General features: G+C 38.6%; 1 protein-coding gene across 1 annotated transcript in view; it reads left to right on the top strand.

Moving 5' to 3' along the window:
- The first annotated feature begins 205 nt into the window (after window positions 1-205).
- Window positions 206-22,412, top strand: part of TMX3 (thioredoxin related transmembrane protein 3) — a 61,237-nt gene continuing 39,030 nt past the window's right edge. The window contains exons 1-15 of the mRNA XM_035125637.2: window positions 206-320; window positions 1,446-1,500; window positions 4,293-4,332; window positions 5,127-5,250; window positions 5,623-5,668; window positions 6,007-6,087; window positions 7,454-7,553; window positions 9,439-9,516; window positions 12,151-12,217; window positions 13,131-13,229; window positions 14,180-14,237; window positions 15,328-15,381; window positions 17,488-17,544; window positions 20,190-20,319; window positions 20,730-20,798. Coding sequence (XP_034981528.1) covers window positions 269-320; window positions 1,446-1,500; window positions 4,293-4,332; window positions 5,127-5,250; window positions 5,623-5,668; window positions 6,007-6,087; window positions 7,454-7,553; window positions 9,439-9,516; window positions 12,151-12,217; window positions 13,131-13,229; window positions 14,180-14,237; window positions 15,328-15,381; window positions 17,488-17,544; window positions 20,190-20,319; window positions 20,730-20,798 — 1,110 coding nt within the window. The 5' untranslated portion in view covers window positions 206-268. The remainder of the gene's footprint in view (window positions 321-1,445; window positions 1,501-4,292; window positions 4,333-5,126; window positions 5,251-5,622; window positions 5,669-6,006; window positions 6,088-7,453; window positions 7,554-9,438; window positions 9,517-12,150; window positions 12,218-13,130; window positions 13,230-14,179; window positions 14,238-15,327; window positions 15,382-17,487; window positions 17,545-20,189; window positions 20,320-20,729; window positions 20,799-22,412) is intronic.

Below are 22,412 nucleotides of genomic sequence, written 5' to 3'. Positions count from 1 at the left end.
GCCCCGGACCGAGTGGCTCCCCCGCCGCGGGGGTCTCCCTAGCCTCCCTCCTCCTCAGGCGCGCCGAGGCCTTGCCGGCAACCAGACGCCCCGAAGCCGGAGATGATGGAGGGTCGCTTAGCAACCGCCCCTCCCGCTTCCAAACAGCGGAGGCAACCGCTGGCGCCGAAGCCGCCGGGCGCATGCTCCGTGGGGCCGGGCGGCGGGGTTGTGCCTCCGCTTCCCCTTCCGGCCTCCGCTTCGCTTGGGTCCGCCAGCTCCCGTTAGTATGGCAGAAGGGAGGAGAAGAGAGCGGCGGAGCCCACTCCTGTGGGCGTCAGGTAGTCGCCACGGAGGAGGGAGTCGGTTTCTCCTTCGGGGAGTGGGGAGTGGGAAGTATATGGCGGGAGCGGGAAAGGGTCGGGAGCTGCTCTGGTGGCGGCCAGGGGGCGGGTGGGTGTGAATGGAAGGGGTGGCAAGGGGTTGCTTAAGGGCCGAGGCTTCCCCTGCCTGCCTGGGAAGGGAAATGGCTGCGAGGGTGGGCTTCTGCTGCGTGAAGGGGAAGGCGAGGCCCGTTCAGAGGCGCAAGTGTAGTGGGCGGGGCAGGTTTTTGGGGACCCCGTGGTGGCTTCGACTACTGGCCACCTGCTGCAGTTTTGGCAAATGTCTGGGCCTCTTCTTGACCTAGGGGGGAGTCTGAGGAAAAGACGCCCCACCCATTGGCACCCACAGAGGGGCAGGCAGCACATGGCACCTGCTGCCTACTTGGCCATAGAAGCAAGGGGGGGGGTGACAATGGGCATCTGCCACTCACTCTAGCTTCTTCCCCGAGCTCTGTTTTTGTGGGAAGTACAGTAGTAAGGATGAATGAAGGTGAGGGCGAGAGGCAGCTGTTGCTCTGCCCACCTGTTTGTTTGTTTGTTTTTATCTTCCTCTCTCTGGGTGGGATGGCAGGGAGGATGGAGCCAGCAGGCCTGCCCATAAAGAGCAGGTGGGCTGGGAATGGCACCAGCTGATCCAGCAAGGCCTCCTCTTGCTTGCTGTCTTTTGTTCATTGGCCAGGGGGGTACATAGCTTTGAGGATTCTGGCTTTATTTCTTCACCATAAAGAGGAAGGGGAAGATGTGCAAGAGGGGGAAGTGTTGACAGTACTGTGCCACCAAAAGGGGAGAGGAGGGTGAACAAGCAAGCAGAGTTCTTTTTGCCTATATATGCACCCCAAGAGACAGTGAGCAAGCAGGTAGAGCTTACCAGGGAGAGAGTGCAATGGCCAAGTGATCATCAAAATATCCTGAAGCATTAAATCAGGTGGAACGTGGGTTGGGGTCCATTAGATCTGGAGAGAAGTGAGACTTGGGTGGAAGCTACCAGTAATTGTAGGGGTGTTGTGGAGGTGGGCTACATAAGATATGAACAGACATTAGTATGCATATGTGAGACCAAGATATACTCTCTCTTTTTGGTAGTTGCTGCATTAATTTTGGTAGTTGATGCATCTTTCGTGGAAGACTTAGATGACTCGTAAGTATGCATTGTTTTTATTGTAGATGATGGCTTTAGACATTATTTGAATCCATATATCACATGTAGATGTTTTCTGGTATTCATTGGCAGGTCACCTCATGCAGCATGCTCTTCCTGCACATGAGTATGTTGCAGAGTCCAAATGCATAAAAGTTAGTCACCTTGTCATTCACACATGGACCTTCTCTGTGGTAGGAAACACAAAAGAAAAATAAGAACCTATAATGCATTCAAAAAAGAAATGGGGTTTTAGTGGGGGTGGGCTACAGAGAGGAGCAGGGAGCCAAAGTCCCTTTGTGCAAGCAGAAATTCACTTGTTTAGTGTGGAATTCCATACACAATTTTTTTATCCACATTGCTGACATTTAAGAGGAGAAAACTAAACACAAATCAGATGCAAGCAGTGCTTCCTGGCACCTGACTGCCCTTGTGGATCCTGCCACCTGAGGCTGTTTCCTCACCTTGCCTCTAGAGTGGGTTAGTTAGCCCTGCATACACTATTTAAAAAATCATTTTGCTAGCAGCTGTGAAGCATGTTGCAATCTCCAATGACACAGCAACAAACTGTCAGAAAAGTGCACTCAATGTGAATGTCAAATTGGATTGGTATTGCCCTTTCAGCAGTTTACCTCCACCAGCTGCTTGGAGCCAATAAAGCTCATCAGAAATATCTCATCTCTTAGACACTTAGTTAAGCTGCTGACCCACCCAACTTTGCAGAACAGTCTGGGCTCGGATACTGGCTTCATCAAAACTGTTTCTCTGTCTGGTTTTGAGTTACAGGCATCTAAATAGCCATGTTCCCTCTATTATTATTATTTATTAAATTTGTATACTGCCCTTCATCTGAAGATCACAGGGCAGTTCACAACATAAAAATAAAAAACGAGAACACCAAATACATAATCAAACAAAAACAAACCAATAGCCGCCATCCCCAACCCCCAAAGCACGTAAGCATTTCAGATCAGGGCTTTGAAGTAGGGGAATGGGATTTATAGCTTTTCTTTTTTCCATTTTCCCTGTAAAAATTGCCACCCCAACTGCTGACCACATGTAGGACAAATATTTCATGTTATAGTATTTGTTGCTTGCAACTGCTTTTACAAGGGGGTGGTGGCGCTGTGGGTTAAACCACTGAGCCTAGGGCTTGCTGATCAGAAGGTCGGCAGTTCGAATCCCTGTGACAGGGTGAGCTCCCGTTGCTTGGTCCCTGCTCCTGCCAACCTAGCACTTCGAAAGCACGTCAAAATGCAAGTAGATAAATAGGAACCGCTACAGCGGGAAGGTAAACGGCATTTCCATGTGCTGCTCTGGTTTGCCAGAAGCGGCTTTGTCATGCTGGCCACATGACCTGGAAGCTATACGCCGGCTCCCTCGGCCAATAATGCGAGATGAGCGTGCAACCCCAGAGTCGGTCACGACTGGACCTAATGGTCAGGGGTCCCTTTTTAAGTGTGGGCATGGGCACACAGGATACTAGTTTCCTTATCTCGCCTAGTTTGTAATTTAAATACAGAATCATAGAATATTAGAGTTGAAAGGGACCCCAAGTGTCATCTAGTCCAACCCCCTGCAATGCAGGAATCTCAGCTAAAGCATCCATGACAGATGGCCATCCAACCTCTCGTGGGAGTCTGTTCCACTCTTACTGTCAGAATGTTTTTCTGAATGTTTAGTTGGAATCTCCTTTCTTGCAACTTGAGCTATTGATCCTTCCCTCCAGATCAAGAGAAAGCAAGCATGCTCCCTCCTCAATGTGACAGCCCTTCATATATTTGAAGATGGCTATCATATCTCCTCTCAGTCTCCTCTTTTCCAGGCTAAACATACCGAGCTCCTTCAAGCACTCATAAAACTTACCTTCCAGACCCTTGATCATCTTGGTTGCCCTCCTCTGCACATGTTCCAGCTTGTCAACATCCTTCTTAAATTGTGGTGCCCAGAATTGGACACAGTATTCAAAGTGTCGTCTGACTAAGGCAGAATACAGTGTTACTACCCTTGATCTCTACACCATACTTCCGTTGATGCAACCTAGAATAGGGTTAGCTTTTTTTGCTGCTGCATCACATTGTATTTGTTTGCTCTTACAGTAATGAAGACCCAACTGAAATACATTTGACTGGTTAAAAAAAACAAACCTCGTTCTTACAGTTGTAATTTTAAGCTTGATTTATATTGCATATATCTTGCAGATTGCATGCTGCACTTTTACATATTAAAACACTTTAGAAATGTAAGAAATGGACTGTAAAGTAACACAATAGACAAAGTATATGTTGTGAGCTGTATATATATATAGACTATGCCAACAAAATAGTGATGTAATGGTTGTTTACCATTATAGATATCAGATTACTAATCTGTAATATGTGTTGGCAAATAATTAGTTGACCTTAATCGCATGCTCAGAATTATCATATGCCTGAACATGTTAACCCGTTTTAGCTTTTTAAGCCTCTTACAAATTATTTAAGACCTATTAATTTTGGTGGTGGTTGCTACTATTACTACTACTAATAAGCATATTTTCTTGTATTGCTTAAGTGCATAGGTATAAACATTTTTAGTGTGGTCGTCAATATTTATGATCTATTGCTAGTTTTCTTAGGTCCACACGATAATGGTTATTATCATGAAGGATGGGAATGATTTATATTCTGTTAACAGCAAGGTATGAAAGAGCCTTCAGTAGTAAAAACAAATTCTTCTCTTGCTTTTGTATTATTTTAATAAAATGTAAAATACTTGTCGAGCATATTTAATCAGTTACGTTTCTTTCTTAGGTTTAAAGAGAACCGTAAAGATGACATTTGGCTTGTAGATGTGAGTATAACAGCAAAAAAGCAAAACAAACAAACCCCACACCACAAAACTATTCATAAACACATTTTATCTTTGTTTAAAAAAAGCTTCTACATTCATGCTTATCTTAATCTCCACAGAAGAAAAAAATAAGTTATAAATACAATACAATGAATTATACTTATCAGGAGTGGATTCTCATAATACCTGAGGGTTTAATGTATGTACTCGTTGTTGTGTGGCCCTAATAAAAAAGATTCCATTGTTGAAAAATCTGGAGTGCAAATGTTAATTATGTTGATGGGCAGATAAACTCTTTGTAATGATATGATAATCCAAAAATTGCTTTGTTTCAAGTTGATCGCATGCAATTTTGCTTTGCATGTGTATTGTATCATATATAAAAAAAGTAGTGAACTATAGTAGTACACTACTGCACATTGAAGTATACCTGGACAGCACTGTTAATATGCAGCATTTTAAAGACACAGATACATGAAATTTTTGTTTGCTTTTATTTTTTCAATTAGTATAATTTTTTGTTGAGTTTTTTATTTATTTTCCGAATAAATGCCCTGTATCTGAATTGATATTCTATTATCCAAGCAGATACTGGAAGAATTCATTTTATTGTAGAAGTGTAATGATGAGGAAACTCAAAATGTACTGCTAAATAACAAATTTTGTGCACATTTCAGAAATGTGGTAGTTTTCATCTGTCCACATTGGTGGTTTCATATACAAGTACAAGTTTAATAGTTTCTCCAAAGAGTTCACTGGCTGTTTGTTTTTGTTTGTTTTTTGCGTATTCTCAGTTTTATGCACCATGGTGTGGCCATTGCAAGAAGTTGGAGCCAGTGTGGAATGAAGTTGGTAAAGAGATGGGAAGCACTGGTTCACCAGTCAAAGTTGGGAAGATGGATGCAACTTCTTATTCTAGTAAGCGCTCTAGTAAGGTCTTCTGATCTCTGTTAGAATTTATACTCTTTGAAAGTAACATGAAAGCCAGTAAGTTAACCAAACACATATAAGCAATTTCAGTGTTGGTACAAAGCTCAGTAGGGAAATTGGCATGGCCTCTTGACCTCTATTCTTTCATGGAAGGATTCAGTGAGTACCGTACATCACCTGACAGCCTGTTCCTATAGAAATAGAATTACCTATATATGCAACAGTTCGTATGTTATAAAAATGTCTGCTGCTGTTTGTTTGCCACTACAAGAAATGCCAGTAGTATGTTTTGGAATATTTTAATTGTATTAATTAAAAGTGCCCTTTTAAATGCTCGGTTATACTACTGTTTGTTTGTAGGCATTGCCTCTGAATTTGGAGTTCGAGGCTATCCAACAATTAAACTGTAAGTAGAATTTTGTGTCTTGTATGTTAAAACTTTAGTGCTTTGTAGTATCATTAGTGTCTCCTGTGCAAAGTTTTCCATTCTGATGTACTGGACCATTATTTAAGTTTCTTCTTTGCTCCCCACTCCTGATTCACCTAAAAGCTAACTGATGTTGTGAGGAACATCATTGCTGCTTAGCTGCCCCTCCCACTGCAGTAAGGCTGTCGAAATACGTTGCTACTGTGTGTTCATAAAATGTGAGCCCTGGGTTGAACTTTTTCCAGTTAACTGTATGTGCTAAAAATATTGCAGCACTTGAAATATTCATCCAATATGTTGACTATTATTTTACGTAGGTTAAAGGGTGATTTGGCATACAACTATAGAGGACCCAGGACCAAAGACGATATTGTTGAGTTTGCAAACAGAGTAGCAGGGTGAGTATAGCTTCAGTTTTGTATGGCATATGGAGTGGAGAGTATGTGGCAAGGGTAGAATGTGGGTGACTTAGCCCATGGTACACTATACAACCAAAGTGGCTTAATGTCATAACTGACAATTGATTACTGTATGCTGAGATAGCTCATAATTCTATTTCATATAAATATGAAATATAGAAAGAGTGATTATGTGAAAGTGACATCTTGACTTCTAAAATCCATCCAAGTAATATGTTTAATCTAGCATGCATACATGAGCCCTTGAATCTGTTGCAGGTATCATATTTTCCCCTCTTGCCTCTCTAAACTTTCCTTTGGTTTTCTTTACAAAGCCTTTAGATTTCTGTCTTACGAACTGTTCACATAGCTCAGCCCATGAATATCCTGGTCTTGACAGGCAGTATGATTACATGAAAAGATTTGTCACCCAAAGCCGCTTCTTTAATAAGTTATTAGTATATGTGCTTGTCATTCCAAGGTCAATTCCTTCTTATTCTGTCAGAAGGAGGGGGAGATCTTTGTTGTTGTTCCAGAAAATTTGTGCGATAGAAAAATTAAGCTACAATTGTTGATTAACTGTCAGTTAATAACAGCACTTTTCCCAGACATCTATTCTGTGCCTTAGTCTGTAGTCACAAGATGTTAAGATAAAATGTAGCCACCTTATTGTGATGTCTGCATGGAGCCTTAGCAGCTATTTCTTTAACAAATGCCTATGATCAATTCCTAGAAGTCTTAAAAACATAGCTATCATAGTAGGAAACACTGGGAGAAAATACATCTAACAACATGATGAAATTACCACTAGAGTTCTTAATTAAGCCTTTAAAATGTTTCTATATTGACTCCAGTAATGATGCAACTATAGAACACAGTTGCTGAACTGGAAAGCTAGGATAGGATGATGTAACATTTCCTAATAATTATTAGATGCTAGATGAAAAGAAATGCTAGCAGCATTTCCCTTCCCCCATTTTTAAAAATAAGTATTTTGCAAGGCAAAAGTTCACTGATGATTTTCATGTGTTCTCCTCAAATTCTAAGCACTTAGATAATTTCTTAGTGTTGTCATCTGATACTTGAAAGTGAATCCTTTAAAAAAAATGAAAATAAAGGTTTTTGGTGGATAATGCCAATACATGAGGTTAGCACATTGTAGTTGATTCCCTACCCCACCCCCACTCCAATGTAATTGTTGAAATATTTACAAGAGAAGACAAGCTGGTGTGATTCAGCACCCCTGTATTGAGTTCTCATTGGTCCTAGATTTAAAGGTGTTTAAAATTATCAGTACTCGGGGACAGCAATTGGAAGCTGCTTTTCTTGCTCCCATTTCTCTTGTTTTCTTTATTTTATTCTTCAGGCCTATTATCCGACCCCTCCCTAGCCAGCAGATGTTTGAACATGTGCAAAAGAGGCATCGTGTATTTTTTCTTTACATTGGTGGAGAATCTCCATTGAAGGTTTGAAACTTCATTTAAATTTTTGTTTGCTGATTCCAAAAGAGTATAACGTTTTTAATACATGCTTCCTAAGATTGTTCTGGTAGCTGGCATCTCAACCCTAAGTAATTTTACCAAATTTGCAAGGGTACTTAAAGTTGCAGCTTTGGGACAATCAATCAATCAATCAATCAATCAATCAATCAATTCAGTGCAGTGAGGTAGATATATTTAGATTCATAGAATTGTAGAGTTGAATTTAATGATGCTAAGATGAGAGAAATCAGTGTTATTCCCTTGAAGAAGAAGATTCGTAGAAATTGAGTTGTTAATCTCCTGGAAGTACAAAAATGGGCCTGTGGATTGTGCCTTTAGGATTTCATACCATAACCTACCCTGCAAATTGAAGGAATGGTGTGGGAGGGAATGGACGAATAAGAGTGCTACTGCTGTTGCCTTAACATCATGAGGATCAGCTGGCTGTAGACAGACACATGCCGTGTTTCTCCAAAAATAAGACACTGTCTTATATTTAGTTTTCCTAAAAAAAAAAAAAAAACCACGGTGGTAAAAGGCAAAAGATTAATATGTTCTGAAGAGAAACCAGAGAGAAACCAGGAGCGAGGGTAATTCTAGCTCAGGTCTGGAAACAAGAGTTAATTCCATCAGTAGAAGACTGGAGAAGGAAAATGGTGGAATATATGGAAATTGCAAAACTAACATCGAGAATAAGACAGCAAGGCAGCGAGGTGTACATGAAAGAATGGGGAAAATTTATAGCATATATAGATAAGATAGTTGAAACAAAATAACATCTTAAATAAGAAATTACTCACAGAAGGAAACAAACCCACAACAACAAATTAAAAATCTTTATTGGACATACAGATAGAAAATACAGTACAATGTATAGTAAAAATAAAATAAATAAATAAATAAATAAATACGCATATATATATATATATTTATATATATACAAAAAGAGGATTAAACAAGAAAATATTAGTACAAAAAGAAAGATGATGAAGGTTTAAAAACGATATGAAGAATGTTGAAAATAGACTGAAACGATAAGGAATGTTATACCGCGCAACCAAACACATGAATATAAAAACAGCAGAAGAAAGTAGTGTGGAAGTCGATCATCGGAATTTTTTGTAACTTTAGGTTTGAACTTTAAGAGTTGTTGTTATTATTACTATACTAAGTTGTATTTTTATTTGAGAATTATAGAGAATTTGTAAAGATAATGAATGTAATGTGCCCAAATGTTTGATAATGGAGTATGTGGTTTGCGAAAACTAATAAAAATTAATTTTAAAAAAACACATGATGGCTTATTTTCAGGGGATGTCTTGTTTTTTTTATTAAGTATGGTACTAACCTACAAGGTTAAACTGCCTCTCACTATGGCTTATTTTTTGGGTATGGCTTATTTTCGGAGAAACACGGTAGTATGACTATGTTGAGACACAGTCACAAGTACTTAAGGCCAGGGTTGGGAACTTGAAGCCTAAGGTCTTGATGTTGCTTTCAGATTAGTTTTGTGGGGGCTGTGGGGAAACATGAGGGGAAAGGAAGGGGAAGCTAGAATAAATGGAGAGATGAGAAATTTAGAAATTTCCTCTGCAAGTGATCAGTAGCCATATGCTAAGAGTGATCTGTCCCTTCTCCGGCAGCCTCCTGGGAAGGAAGGATGGGTGAGAGAGAGGAAAGGCTGTTCATCCGTGACTTCAGGTCCCAACACCAGCATGCAGCTCTCAACCCAAAAAGGTTCCTTGCCCCTGCTTTGGTTAATGAGGAACCAACATTTAGCAGTGAAATAAGCAACATTGTATTTTTGTTTTGCTATGTTTATTATGAAGATTGAGAAACTGTTTTAAAATGTCTATTTGTATTTCCACAGGAAAAATACATAGAAGTTGCTTCCGAACTAATTGTTTATACCTACTTTTTTTCTGCCTCAGAAGAGATACTACCTGAGGTAAATTTATTCAAGAATGTATGTAAATAAACACTGTTAGATTACCATTAAAAATGTTTGAGGTGGTGGTGGTCGGGTGTTTTCATGTTTTGTTTTGGTATGCTTTACATGAATGCAAGTAAGAGTTGTCATTTTAAGTCTTTCTCCATAATCGGAAATGAGCCATTTAGGTGTGACAATGCAACATGTCCAGTTATGGCTTTGTGAAGCAGCCATAGCTGATAAGGCAAGGCACTGTTAAATTTCAGCTCCATTGCCTGAATTCCACAATCGGCACCATCTAAAATTAAGAAGAGACTCTTATAGGGCACACAGTTTAGTTGCACATGTTCTGTTTAGGTCTGTCTTTCCTTGAGGTCTTTGAAAAGGGGGATGGGGCTGATTCTGGGTCTGATATTTCTTTGTGTAAAAGAAATGGAGCTGTTGGGAGTATAATTTTGTCATGTTCTTGTTGCCACTTGGCAAGGGAAAATGGAAACAGGGCAACTTCAATCACTTAATGGGAGACTATGGGTGATGAAAGTGATTTGTAGAGGACAGGATAGTAATGTTTGGAGGTTGCAATGGTAAGGCTGGAATTTAACATCATGCCTTGCCAGACAGAACAGTCTCCCTTCTCCTCCCCCTGCATGCTGTTCTGTGGGTTCTCCTGACACACCCCAGTGGATTTGTGGGATCAGGGGTGCAGGGGTGAAAGCCTCATTGCTCTAGTGAAAGCCTTTGCAGTGGCTTTCGCTAGCACACCTGGTTAGTGGAAACTGGTCCTAAGTCTTCTCAATAATATTTTGTATCATTCAAAATACACCAGTGTGGTGTAGTGGTTAAGAATGGTAGAATAGTAATCTGGGGAACCGGGTTCGCGTCTCCGCTCCTCTACATGTAGCTGCTGGGTGACCTTGGGATAGTCACACTTTTCTGAAGTCTCTCAGCCCCACTCACCTCACAAAGTGTTTGTTGTGGGGGAGGAAGGGAAAGGAGATTGTTAGCCACTTTTAGACTCCTTAGGGTAGTAATGATAAAGCGGGGTATCAAATCCAAACTACTACTCCTCCTCTTCTTCTTCTCTCTCTGTGTGTATATGTATATTTAGAGAGAGACCCAATGCTGTAGTGCACTTAAGATAGTTAGATCTCTCTTATCCTAGTTTGCATTCTGATGCAAAAAGAAGTTTAAAAGATGCACCCTATCATAGCTGCCAAGTTTTCCCTTTTCTCGCGAGGAAGCCTATTCAGCATAAGGGAAAATCCCTTTAAAAAAGGGATAACTTGGCAGCTATGCACCCTATACTAGTTATATTTGTGGTGCAAATGTAAATACTTTACCAGCCCAATTCAGTACTATACAAAGATTTTTTTTAAAACGACTTATCCCCATTGTGCTGTCATTGTTTTGGGTGGCAGATGTATTATAAGAGTTAGATCCTCTCTTGAAAATGACCACAGTGGTGGTGGTGAGGTTCAAGGTAAAGTTCAAAAGACAATTCCTTGCATTTTTATTCTTTGACAGCTTGATGCACAAAAAGCAATGAGGCTATTTTTAATGAACACAATTTATTGTCTCTGCTGGCTTGCAATTTATCCCACTTTGTGCTAATTTTCTTACTATCCTCAGGGTTTGAAACTGCAAAAAATAGGGACAATAGAATTTTAAATTATCTAGAGAATAAAAGTACTAAGGCCAAAATCCCTTTAAAAAACAGGTTCTCATTTTAAATAGGAAAAGTACACCATACTTTTACACTAGAATTTTTCTAGAAGTGTCAAGAACGCCTTACTTGAACATAGGCATTGCACATCTATGATACAGCAAACAAAAATATTAACATTTATTCACCAGCTAGTTTTGTTATGTAATACACAAACCTTTTAATTGTTACACATACTAAACTGGAAAATCAAAGCTAAATTTCTAATTTGTTGAATAACTTGAGCTATAAAAGTACATAAATAAAATTTCCTCATATCCCACCTCCTTTCTTAATAGAACATTTCTGCCCACAGTTTATTTTTGGGTATTGTCAGTTTTCTCCTTCAAAAATGGTGCCTAGCTTTTCTGTCATCCAACTGGGGAAAGAGATTGGGAAGAATATCTGCATCAGAAGTGCATTGTCAGTGTATTATGTTGTGATGCTCATTTTTAATTTTATGTATGACTTACATTTTATATTCCTGCCTTTCTGCATATAGCACCCAAGGCAACTAACAGCAATACAAATGAAAAATATAATGAGCCCAACTAACAGAATGAGAAAGCAAATAGAACCCGTAAACCAGTCAAAGAAACCAACAGATGTAACTTTTTAATCTACAGCTCATCTTAATATATTTTGATGTGACGTCAGCTTGACAAGCCAGTGCCAAATAAAAATTTAAATCTTCACCTGTTGAAAGAGAGACATTAAAGAGGGTGGTGATGTAGGCATCTCTAGGCAGGAGACACCATGGTGCTTTTTTTTTTTACACCTTCATACTGTTTGTTTTTATTCAGTGACTTTGTGTTTTATGAATATTTATAAGCCACTTCATGGTCTATAACTGAAAAGTAGAATCAATAAAAAACTGGGAAATTTGAATGTATCCTGGAAGTTTCTTTGTGCCCTTAAAGTGTTTGCTTTATCTTTTTGTTATCTTTCAGTATGTGTCACTCCCTGAGATGCCAGCTGTTATAGTTTTCAAAGATGGAACTTATTTTGTGTATGATGGTAAGTTATAGATCAAGAGTAAAATGTCAGTAACATGTATCAGATTCCTCCCCCCTGCATTTTAAGGATTCTCGCCCTAATACGTCTCAGTCTAGATGTTGTTACATACTTTTCAAAAATATCAAAATGTGTGCACAGTCTTTGATAATTTAGAGATGTAAAAGCAGTGCCATGCCGGCTCAGACTGTGACTGGCATCTATGTCATGTGCTTCAAAGTAGGTTGTTCCTCTTATTTATTAATTATTAACAGGCACTCTGTAAGTTTCAGTTGTGCACATGGTGCTTTGGTAGGCCTAGTGTATATTCTAATTCCCCTCTTTCCCCCAGGTTTTCTTTTCCAGTTGACTTGGGATTCTGTAGCTTTGAGAATGTGCTGTCCTCGTACAGGTGTTCTGGGGTTCCTTCCCATTAATATTTTTACCTGAAATTGTTGCTGGTCTGGTAGTTCTACAAAATTTGAAGTTCCCCAAAGTCTACTGGCACTTCTTTCTTCTTCCTGGATCTTCCTACTTTGGTTATATATGGGTTTGGATCCAGACCTACTCTTCCATGAATGGAAGGGCTCCTTCCATTTATGGAAATGAGTCAGATCCAGTTGAGGCTGCATCTCTGCTTACTGAAACTCACAGTGACAGAAGAGGGATGGGTGGTTGTCACTTAGCTGCACCACCTGCTCTGAAGAGTACGTCAATACTTTGCAGCAGATTATAAAGGGAACTGCCATTGAGTGGGACAATTGGCTAAAATTGCCTTTCGCCTACAGAATAATCTATTTTTGAATTCCACTCTGAGCAATTTTTTTTATACTGGGAGTAGATCACAGTCTCTTGGGAGTTGGACATGCCTGTATGATAGTGTTAGAAGAAGGCATACGTATTTCATTTTTTCTTTCACTTTTTTTTCTTTTTAAAGAATATGAAGATGGTGATTTGTCATCCTGGATAAGCAAGGAGAGATTTCAGGGGTATCTTAATGTTGATGGATTTACTCTGTATGAACTTGGAGACACAGGTAAGACATCCTTCCTTCAGAACTTTATTGTACGTTACATTAATACTTTTGTATGTAATGTCAGCTGCAATTTTTAAAAGCTGCTTTATGATGTGCTATACCGGGGAAACATCAAAGGATTTAATGGATTGTGGATTTTCCACTGATGCACATCCCTTCTTCAGATCCTGCTTTATGATGCCAAACATTCACACTACTAATAATGCTAGTAATCAGCACTCTTCAAAACTCCCTTCCTATGGAAAGCTAAATCTAGGCTTGAGCTCCTCTCCCAGATATGATATCTTTCCATGGGCAGCAAAATTCAGTCTTGCAATCCCCCACATATTTTGAAATGGGAGAGTTCTCCTGTAACAGTAACCTACTGAACATTGAAAGGTGATAGGCATTGTGTAGGACACACACAGAATAACTTCAGAAGAAAGTTTAATAGTAGTGATGGAGTTTCCAACTTAAATACTCTATTCTGCTCCATGTCTTCCATCAAGGTTTATTGTAGCTTGTGTATCTAAGACCTTTCCATTTGAGAAAGTGCTTTGTGGTTGGGCATGAGTAGTGTTTTATTTTGAGTAGCATTTTCCATTTCTGGAGCATTTGGCAATGATATATATATAATGGTTACAAAATAAAAAAATTCCTTCAGTAGCACCTTAAAGACCAACTAAGTTTATATTTTGGTATGAGCTTTCGTGTGCATGCACACTTCTTCAGATACACCTGATCTGAAGAAGTGTGCATGCACACGAAAGCTCATACCAAAATATAAACTTAGTTGGTCTTTAAGGTGCTACTGAAGGAATTTTTTTATTTTGCTTCGACTCAGACCAACACGGCTACCTACTGGTTACAAAATAGCTGTTCTGTGTCTTTGGGGATGGGAGGTTACTTAAAGAAGAAACATCTTTCTGTAGACATATCCTAAATTTAATTCTGTGTCTTTTACTTTTTAGGAAAACTTGTGGCTATTGCAATTATTGATGATAAAAACACTTCTGTTGAACATATTAGGTATGTTGGTGTGTATACATGATAAAACATAACAAACCATTTAGAAAATGACACCTCTTGAACATCAGACTGCATGAACCCAGCTCTAATCCCTAACTTGTCTGTTGTTGGACTACGTTGTTTAAATACTAATATAAAAAGAAGCTGCACATCAAAAACAAGCCATAGGTTTATTCAGATATTATTAATAAAGGGAAAAGAGTATGGTCCTATGTACAGTTACTAGGAATTAAGTCCCGTTGAACTCACCATTCATGGGATCAGGTTTCCCTTTCCTTTTTTCGCCAATTATTTTTATTGATTTTCCAAATTATTACAAATTAAACCAAATTAATTTAATTTAATACATTCTCATTAAAAAAACAGGTTAAAAAAACAGGTTAAAAAACTGGTTTCCTGTCACGTTACAGGATATGTCCAAGATGCGTCTCCACTGCTGCATCCATTGTCACTTAAGTCTCTAGCTGACATCATTTCACTTGCCATTGTTGTCCATTCATTCAGCTGCCCTTTTTATCCTTTTTATCAGATAGGATTGAGCTGTATGTCAGACATATGAAGCTACTGTATTGAAGGGCACAGACAAATACAGTCATACCTTGGTTGTCAAACGGAATCGGTTCCCGAAGTCCATTCGACTTCCGAAAACGTTTGAAAACCAAAGCACGGCTTCCGATTGGCTGCAGGAGCTTCCTGCACTCAATTGGGAGCTGCAGAAGCCATGTTGGACATTCGGCTCCCAAAGAACGTTTGCAAACTGGAACACTTCCAGGTTTGTGGTGTTTGGAAGCCAAAATGGACGAGTACCAAGGCATTCAACAACCAAGGTACAACTGTATTCATATAGTATGTAGTGGCACAAAACTGAGTAGAATCTGGATTTCTTGTAAATCGGGAGCCATGGAGCAGTCTAGATGTAATGGCCAAACCGTACCTTGGCCTTCATAAACAGGCTTTATGCTTAGGTACTCCCTTATCTCCATGGCCCAATGTGTTTCATTGCTGAATGTGTAGCAATGCTGAACAATACCATTGCTGAATAGATTCTGTTTCTATTTGTGGAAATACTGTGAAATGTTTCTTTTTACAGGTTGAAGTCTATTATGCAGGATGTTGCAAAAAATCATAGAGACCACTTTCATAGGTACATGCATATATTTAATCACTTGTTAATTGTTCCTAGTCGTGTGTTGAGTGTGTTGAATAAATACTGCAAATTCTAGTAGTTTTGACCGTGACAGTTAACAACAAATCCATTCATAATAGCTAGGTAATCTTAAGACCATATACACAAATTGTCCAAATTTAGGAGAGAAGTGGAAGAAACTAAGCTTTAGGCGTTGCATACGTTTTGAAAATGTGTGTGTGCTGCATTTTCTTTTAAAAAAGACTTTTAAAATACCCTAACACATGTATGTCACACATTTGCTCTCTAGCACCTTCTGATGTCAAGATAGAATAGAAACTACGTTCTTCCTTGAAAAAGTATAGCTTCACAAATAACTGTAATGAGAAATAAGTAATACTGAGATGGAAAAGCTCTTTCATTTTATTAGCTCTGTAATATGTGTGCAGTTCGGTTTACCATATTGACATCAATTTAAACTGCAATTATTAGCCACTTGAAAATACAAATATTAGCTCATGCAGAGCAAGATACTTTTGCATTTTTTAAGCTTTCAGATATATGAACAGACTGCCAGATCCTTAATGGATGTAGCTAGATGTTTATCCTGGCACTACTCTTCTGAGAATAGTTTCCTAGTCCAAAGGGACCAAGGTACAGGAGATAGCAAAGCTGTACAACAATGTTGCTACCCATGGGTTTTGTTCAACTAAGGGCAGCTCTTCTGGAGGTTGTAAATTACTTGTGCACAAATGATGAAGTGTGAGAGTGGTCTAGGCTAGGGGAATGCAGAAATGTGCAGAATTAATCTATTTTTTTGTACTCAATATTTGGATCTTAATTTTTAATTCTGTTCTTGTTAGTTGTGGGGAGGAGCAAGGGGTTATGGTAATAGGCACTGGAGTGCCCCTCTCACATTTCTGGCCACTACTTGTAGTATTGTTTGGCCTGTCCAGTTTCTTTGGATCCAATAATTTCGGTATTTTAGTATTTTGTTGGAAGCCGCCCAGAGTGGCTGGGGGAACCGGGCCAGGTGGGCGGGGTATAAATAATAAATTTATTATTATTATTATTATTATTATTATTATTATTATTATTATTATATTACAAGGCATAGATCCAACTGTTTAAACAAAATATGCACACAGTCCCATGCTTTTGCCTAGCTATGGGTTGCATCCAGTGCTCTGTTAGCAGAGTTCTGCTAGCACATCGAGACTTCCATTTCCTCTCTTCCGCCTGTGTATCCACAAAATCTGAACACATAGGAGAGGAAGAAGAAAGTGTGTTGTATGAACAGAGCTGCAGCATTGGATATGACCCTGTGTTATCAAATCCTCCTCCTCACAAATACAGTTGCTGAAATTTGCTGAAATTAGTCCATTTTTTATAATTTGAAGTAACTACCATAATAAATAAATAAATAAATAAATAAATAAATAATAATAATTTATTAATAGTTTCCCCCAGCCACTCTGGGGGTGGCTTTCAACAGAGCATTAAAAACAGAATAAAACTTCAAACATTAAAAACTTCCCTAAACAGGGCTGCCTTCAAGTGTCTTCTAAAAGTGCAGAAAAGCATAAAATGTGATTAATTGGCGTGGCGAGCTCTATATTAAGAAGAGAGTATCGCTAGAACTCTGAAAAGGAATAAGCATGTTAGGAGTGATAATACAAAAGAACTTTTTTGTTGTGGGTTTCATGCTATCTTTTCACTAAGTCACACATCCCTTAAATCAGGATCCCTAATTCCCCCACTCCCCATGGGTTGGTGAGACTGCCTTAATAACAAAAGGCGATTTAACACCTGACAGAGTTCAGGGGAAGTAGCTGTTACGCTGATCAGCTGATCAGTGTGGTAGCAGTAACTTCCTGTGACACACTTTCACTGCCGGTCAGTTGATCGGCTCTGGGAGCGGCCATTCAAACGAGCTTGCTGTAACTGCTGATCAGCAGTTGCAGAAAATCTGTTTGGCAGAAGCAGTTTTGATTCAAACCACTGCCTCCAAATGAGGAACCTCCAAGTTTGCCTCCCAAGTTCTCCAAATATAGATGGATACAACCTGCTGTCATCTTTTAAAAGTTAGGTTTAATTAACAATTTGTATTTTGACTCTTCACAGGAGCTTCCAGTTTGGCCATATGGATGGTAATGAATACATGAATAGTTTACTAATGGAGTAAGTATGTTTTTGAGATTTCATGCTAATAATATCATTTGTCTAATAAGGTTTATATTTTGAAACTCTGTTCTTATGTTTGCTTTAAGCAGGTTACAAATATCTGTAGAAAGAGAGCATATAAACTTGGTAGATGTGTGAAAGCTGATCACTACATGCATTGGTTTTGCACAATGTAGGATGAGATACTCTGCCCAGTGATTGCCTTCACAATAATGGGTTCAGCATGTTCCCTCTATGGAATTGCTGTGAACCCTGGAAATTTATCATATGAATTGTCTGTGCCAAAGTTACACACTTGTCCTAATTTTATGATTTGTACTGTTTTGTGTGTTTGTGTTTAAAATAAATAAATAAAATAAAATTTGTGTTTAAAATAAATAGCACTTGGATATGGCCCTTCAATGTGCAATAAAACCATTTTACTTTTAAAGAGAACACTTTCATTACAGTATATATAAAACCTAGATACTTAAAGTTTGTATATAACTTTTTCCACTAGATGGCAGGATGGGATGGTAAATGGAGAGAGAAAAGGCACATAAATGGGAGCTGAACATGAAACACACACACACACACACACACATTCTGATTGAGGCTTATATATACTGAGAAATGATTACACACCATTAAGGAGAAAAACGTATTAGGAACTTATGACTTTGTTTTACATGCTTGATGGATTTTGAATTTCAGCTATTGTTGCTGAGCTTTTATGGCCTAGAAGAGGCGTATAAAGCTCTCAAATCTCTCTTTGAGAGGATTCATAAGGGCAGCTCCGGGTTATGTTCCATTGTTTTGGCAGAGCAATAACCCTTCTTTTTCCTGAATAGACGCTCAAATTACACCAAAGCTTAAAGCTTGGAAGCTCACATCTGATACCTATGTTTCCCAGCAGAAATGAGGCCATTCCTGCAGATCAGGCATTGGTTGAAACAACTTTGCTGAAGGCTCCCCCCAAAAAGCTCAACACCTTTGGTCAATCCAATGGGTAGATCACTGCCAGTTTTTTATAGTGGGAATAGATCACAGTCTCTTGGGAGTTGGATATGCCAGCTGTAATAATGAGAAGCCATGACTAGCTCTCCTTGGCTTGGTCCACTTGATAAATTACAATATTATTCCAAATGTAGTCTGTAGATATAGTTGGCAAAAGACTTCCTGCTGGAGACTACAGCAAATGGTATTTTGGCAAAAGACTTGCTGCTGTAAACTACAGCAAATGGTACTTTTGGGCATGTTGTAGAAGTTAGTAGCTAGCTACAATGGCAGTCATGGGGACAGGGTGGATTTGATTTAAATCAATCTGATTTAAATCACGATTTAAATCACGATTTAAATCACTAGTCAGTAAGGCTTGATTTAAATCATAGTTTTCTACATAAAGACTAATTCTTGCTGGTATAACTTTAATATGCAAGTAGATGAAGATTTTTAGAATAACAACTTTTCATATTAGTTTTTTATCCCCAGTTTAATAGGTTAATCATTCATATTTGGACAACTTTACTGTTGTACTTAGGAAGGAGAAAAATAATCATTACCTTAATAACAACAATTTAAATAGATTTATTCAACTGAAACAATAAGATTACAGCATGTTATTTGCTTAAACAAACATCCATGCTTGTTAACTAATTTGGCTAAACAAAAAACAAAATATATATATATTTTAAAAAATTTAGACTGTCAGCCCAGCCTACACATGAAAAACTTAAATACTGTCCACTCCAAACAATCAGAAAAATATTGTTTCTATTCTATTCACTTAACTTCTTGAAACTTAGCACTGAAGGGGTTGTTTCTGTATTCATAGGTTTGTAGAACAATAGGATTAAGGTCTTTTTCTCAACTCTGTTCATGTTATAACATTTTTGCTGTGAAGAAGAGGCATGTGATCTCTGTTGAGTCAAATTCAGTTTTGAGAACTGCTAAAGTAAACCAAGCATCTGTGATATCATCTTGTAGGCAGAGAAACTGCCCAATAATCTTAAAAAAACCTCTGGAAGAGCATGACATTGTGAATGGATTAATGGAATTTATTTACCCCAAAAATTAAACATACACAACCTTATTCTACATAATTAAAAAACTAATCTGTATTTCATGATGGAATAACCTTTGGATGGTAATATATTTTCCTCAAAAAGCATTTTATTAAAAAAATCGATTTAAATCAAAAAAATCCGATTTTTAAAAAAATCATTGATTTTTATCCACCCTGCATGGGGAATCAGATTTCTGTCTATCAAGATTGCCTTCATTCTGCTCTAGATACCACGACTTGCTGGCTACTAGTGTAGTCTTGTCCAGATTCACTTGTTGTATCTGCTGTTCCCCCTCATAGTTAAGCCTTGGGAAAGTAGACTATGAAACCTTTGTCAGAAGCAAGATGGTTAAAGCTGAACCTTGTATGATTTTTCAATGTCCTAGGAATGTGGCAAATACTCCACTACCACCACCTCATTTGGTCTTCCTGCAAGAAATGAGTTGAATCACTTGTTCAGATACTATAGATAGGATAGTTGCAAAGTTACCAATAAGTTTTTTATAGTTCTTAGGTGCTCTATTAATAAACTAAATGCTGATAACTGATAGCTTTTTTCTTTTTTTAGTTCCTGACTTGTTTGATTTTACTGTTTCAGTGATCTGAAAATCCCCACTATAGTTGTATTGAACACATCCAATCAACAGTATTTCCTACCTCATAAACCTATTGAGAGTACTGAAGATATGGTTCAGTTCATTAATGAGATCCTGGAAGGCACTGCAGAAGTAAGCCTTTCACTATTATTCAAAATCTCTTTAACCAATTCTTGAACTGCTCAAAGACCTAACAGTTTGTTGGCTATCTTACTTCATTTCTGTTTTCTGATTTGAATGTGCAGTACCAATGTTCCTTGAAATACAAGAGTCGCTGGAAAGAACTAACATTAGAGACAGCCTGGGGACAGGTCCTTGCAAGGGACCCCAGGAATGTCACAAGAAAATAATTTTCCCCTTCAGTGGAAAAACATTATATATCAGACTACATGGTGAAGAAAGGTGGATGCAAGCTGAAATATAATTGACTAGTGCTGATGCACGCTAATGCATGTTCTGGTCCATGGGGTCACGAAGAGTCGGACACGATTAAACATCAACAACAACATCACCAATGCCTGTTTTTACCTTTGAAATTTTAGGCACACGGTGGAGATGGAATTCTTCAACGGATCAAGAGAATAATTTATGATGCCAAGTCTACTGTAGGAGTAAGTAATGTCCCGTCTCTGTTAGATAATGTCTAAGCGTATATCAGATTTAAAATAGGGACAGTACCTGCCAAACATCCAGCATATTGAGGTCCACAGGTTACCCAGCCCAACATCAATATCTAATTTGATCACATGATTTTGGGTGCTGGATTCTGTATTTTAAACCAGTTTGTTACAGTATATCTTCCTTTTGAAACGCACAGCTTGGCATCAGGAATCCAGACATATGGCAACCCATATTGGCAGTGTTGCTTAAAAATAGCTCAAAAACTTCCTTTTTTAACATTTATTTTTAGATTTCTGGCAAAACTTTAAAAAGCTAATCAACTTTGGCCAAAATAAAACTCAATAACTTTTCTGTCCGGATTTTCACTTTTTGAAATATGCCAACCCTAGCTTAGACTGAGAGATGGATCACAGAAATCCTTTGAAAATCAGCTTCCCTCTTTAAAGTGCTCTCCATGGAGTCAAGCAATAATCCTTATGTGGACTGCTGCTATGAGTTTCCAAGACAGTGATGCCTCGACCTATGAATTTAATCTGTTCCGAAGGCACCTTCGTAAGTCGAAAAACGCCATTGGAAACACGATTTCCCATAGGAATGCATTGGAAACGGAAAAATTCGTAAGTCGAAGCAACCCTATCTAAAAATTCGTAAGTCTAAAAATCCCTATCTAAAACCTTTCGGGTGTCGAGACATTCGTAAGCGTGCGGCCATTACACCCCATTTGTAAGTCAAAAAATTCGAATGTCGAGTCGTTCGTAAGTCGAGTTGCCACTGTATTCCCAGCAGCTGCAGGAGTTGTAGAGATATACAATATGTACTACAGTGGTACCTCGGTTTATGAACACAATTGGTTCCGGAAGTCTGTTCATAAACTGAAGCGTTCATAAACTGAAGCGAACTTTCCCATTGAAAGTAATGGAACGTGGATTAATCCGTTCCAGACGGTCCGCAGAGTAACCGTTCATAAACTGAAGTGAACTTTTCCATTGAAAGTAATGGAAAGTGGATTAATCCGTTCCAGACGGGTCTGTGAAGTACTTAAACTGAAGCGTTCATAAACTGAAACATGGGTGTAATTGGTTCTGGAAGTCTGTTCATAAACTGAAGCATTCATAAACTGAAGCGAACTTTCCCATTAAAAGTAATGGAAAGTGAATTAATCCGTTCCAGATGGGTCCGCGGTGTTCATAAACCGAAAATTCATAAACCGAGGTGTTCATAAACCGAGGTTCCACTGTACTGGTAATCCATGTAACAAGTACCACTAAAAGATGCAGAATTTATTCAAATATTTAGATGCTTCATGAACCCTCAAAACTTACTTGTCAACTGGTTCAGCTACCTTCTCTCTGTACTCACGGCACATCTGGAAACCTGAATGTCGTTGTTGGCCTGCCAGAAACGCAAACAGCAAACAAAAGAGCAATAAGTTACATATAGGTCTGTGCACATATTTCCATAAACACATAAAATCTGTCTTGGGGGCAAAGCCTGCATAGATGTACACAAAACTTAGTTTGTGGAATTGCCCTAAAGTAGAATAACAATTATAATGGCTTCAGGTAGTTAGCCATGTTAGTCTGACAAAGTGTGCATGTACACAA

This window comes from Zootoca vivipara, chromosome 8 (assembly GCF_963506605.1).
Source record: "Zootoca vivipara chromosome 8, rZooViv1.1, whole genome shotgun sequence".
Classification (NCBI taxonomy): domain Eukaryota; kingdom Metazoa; phylum Chordata; class Lepidosauria; order Squamata; family Lacertidae; genus Zootoca; species Zootoca vivipara.
This window is presented reverse-complemented; position numbering and strand designations above follow the sequence as displayed.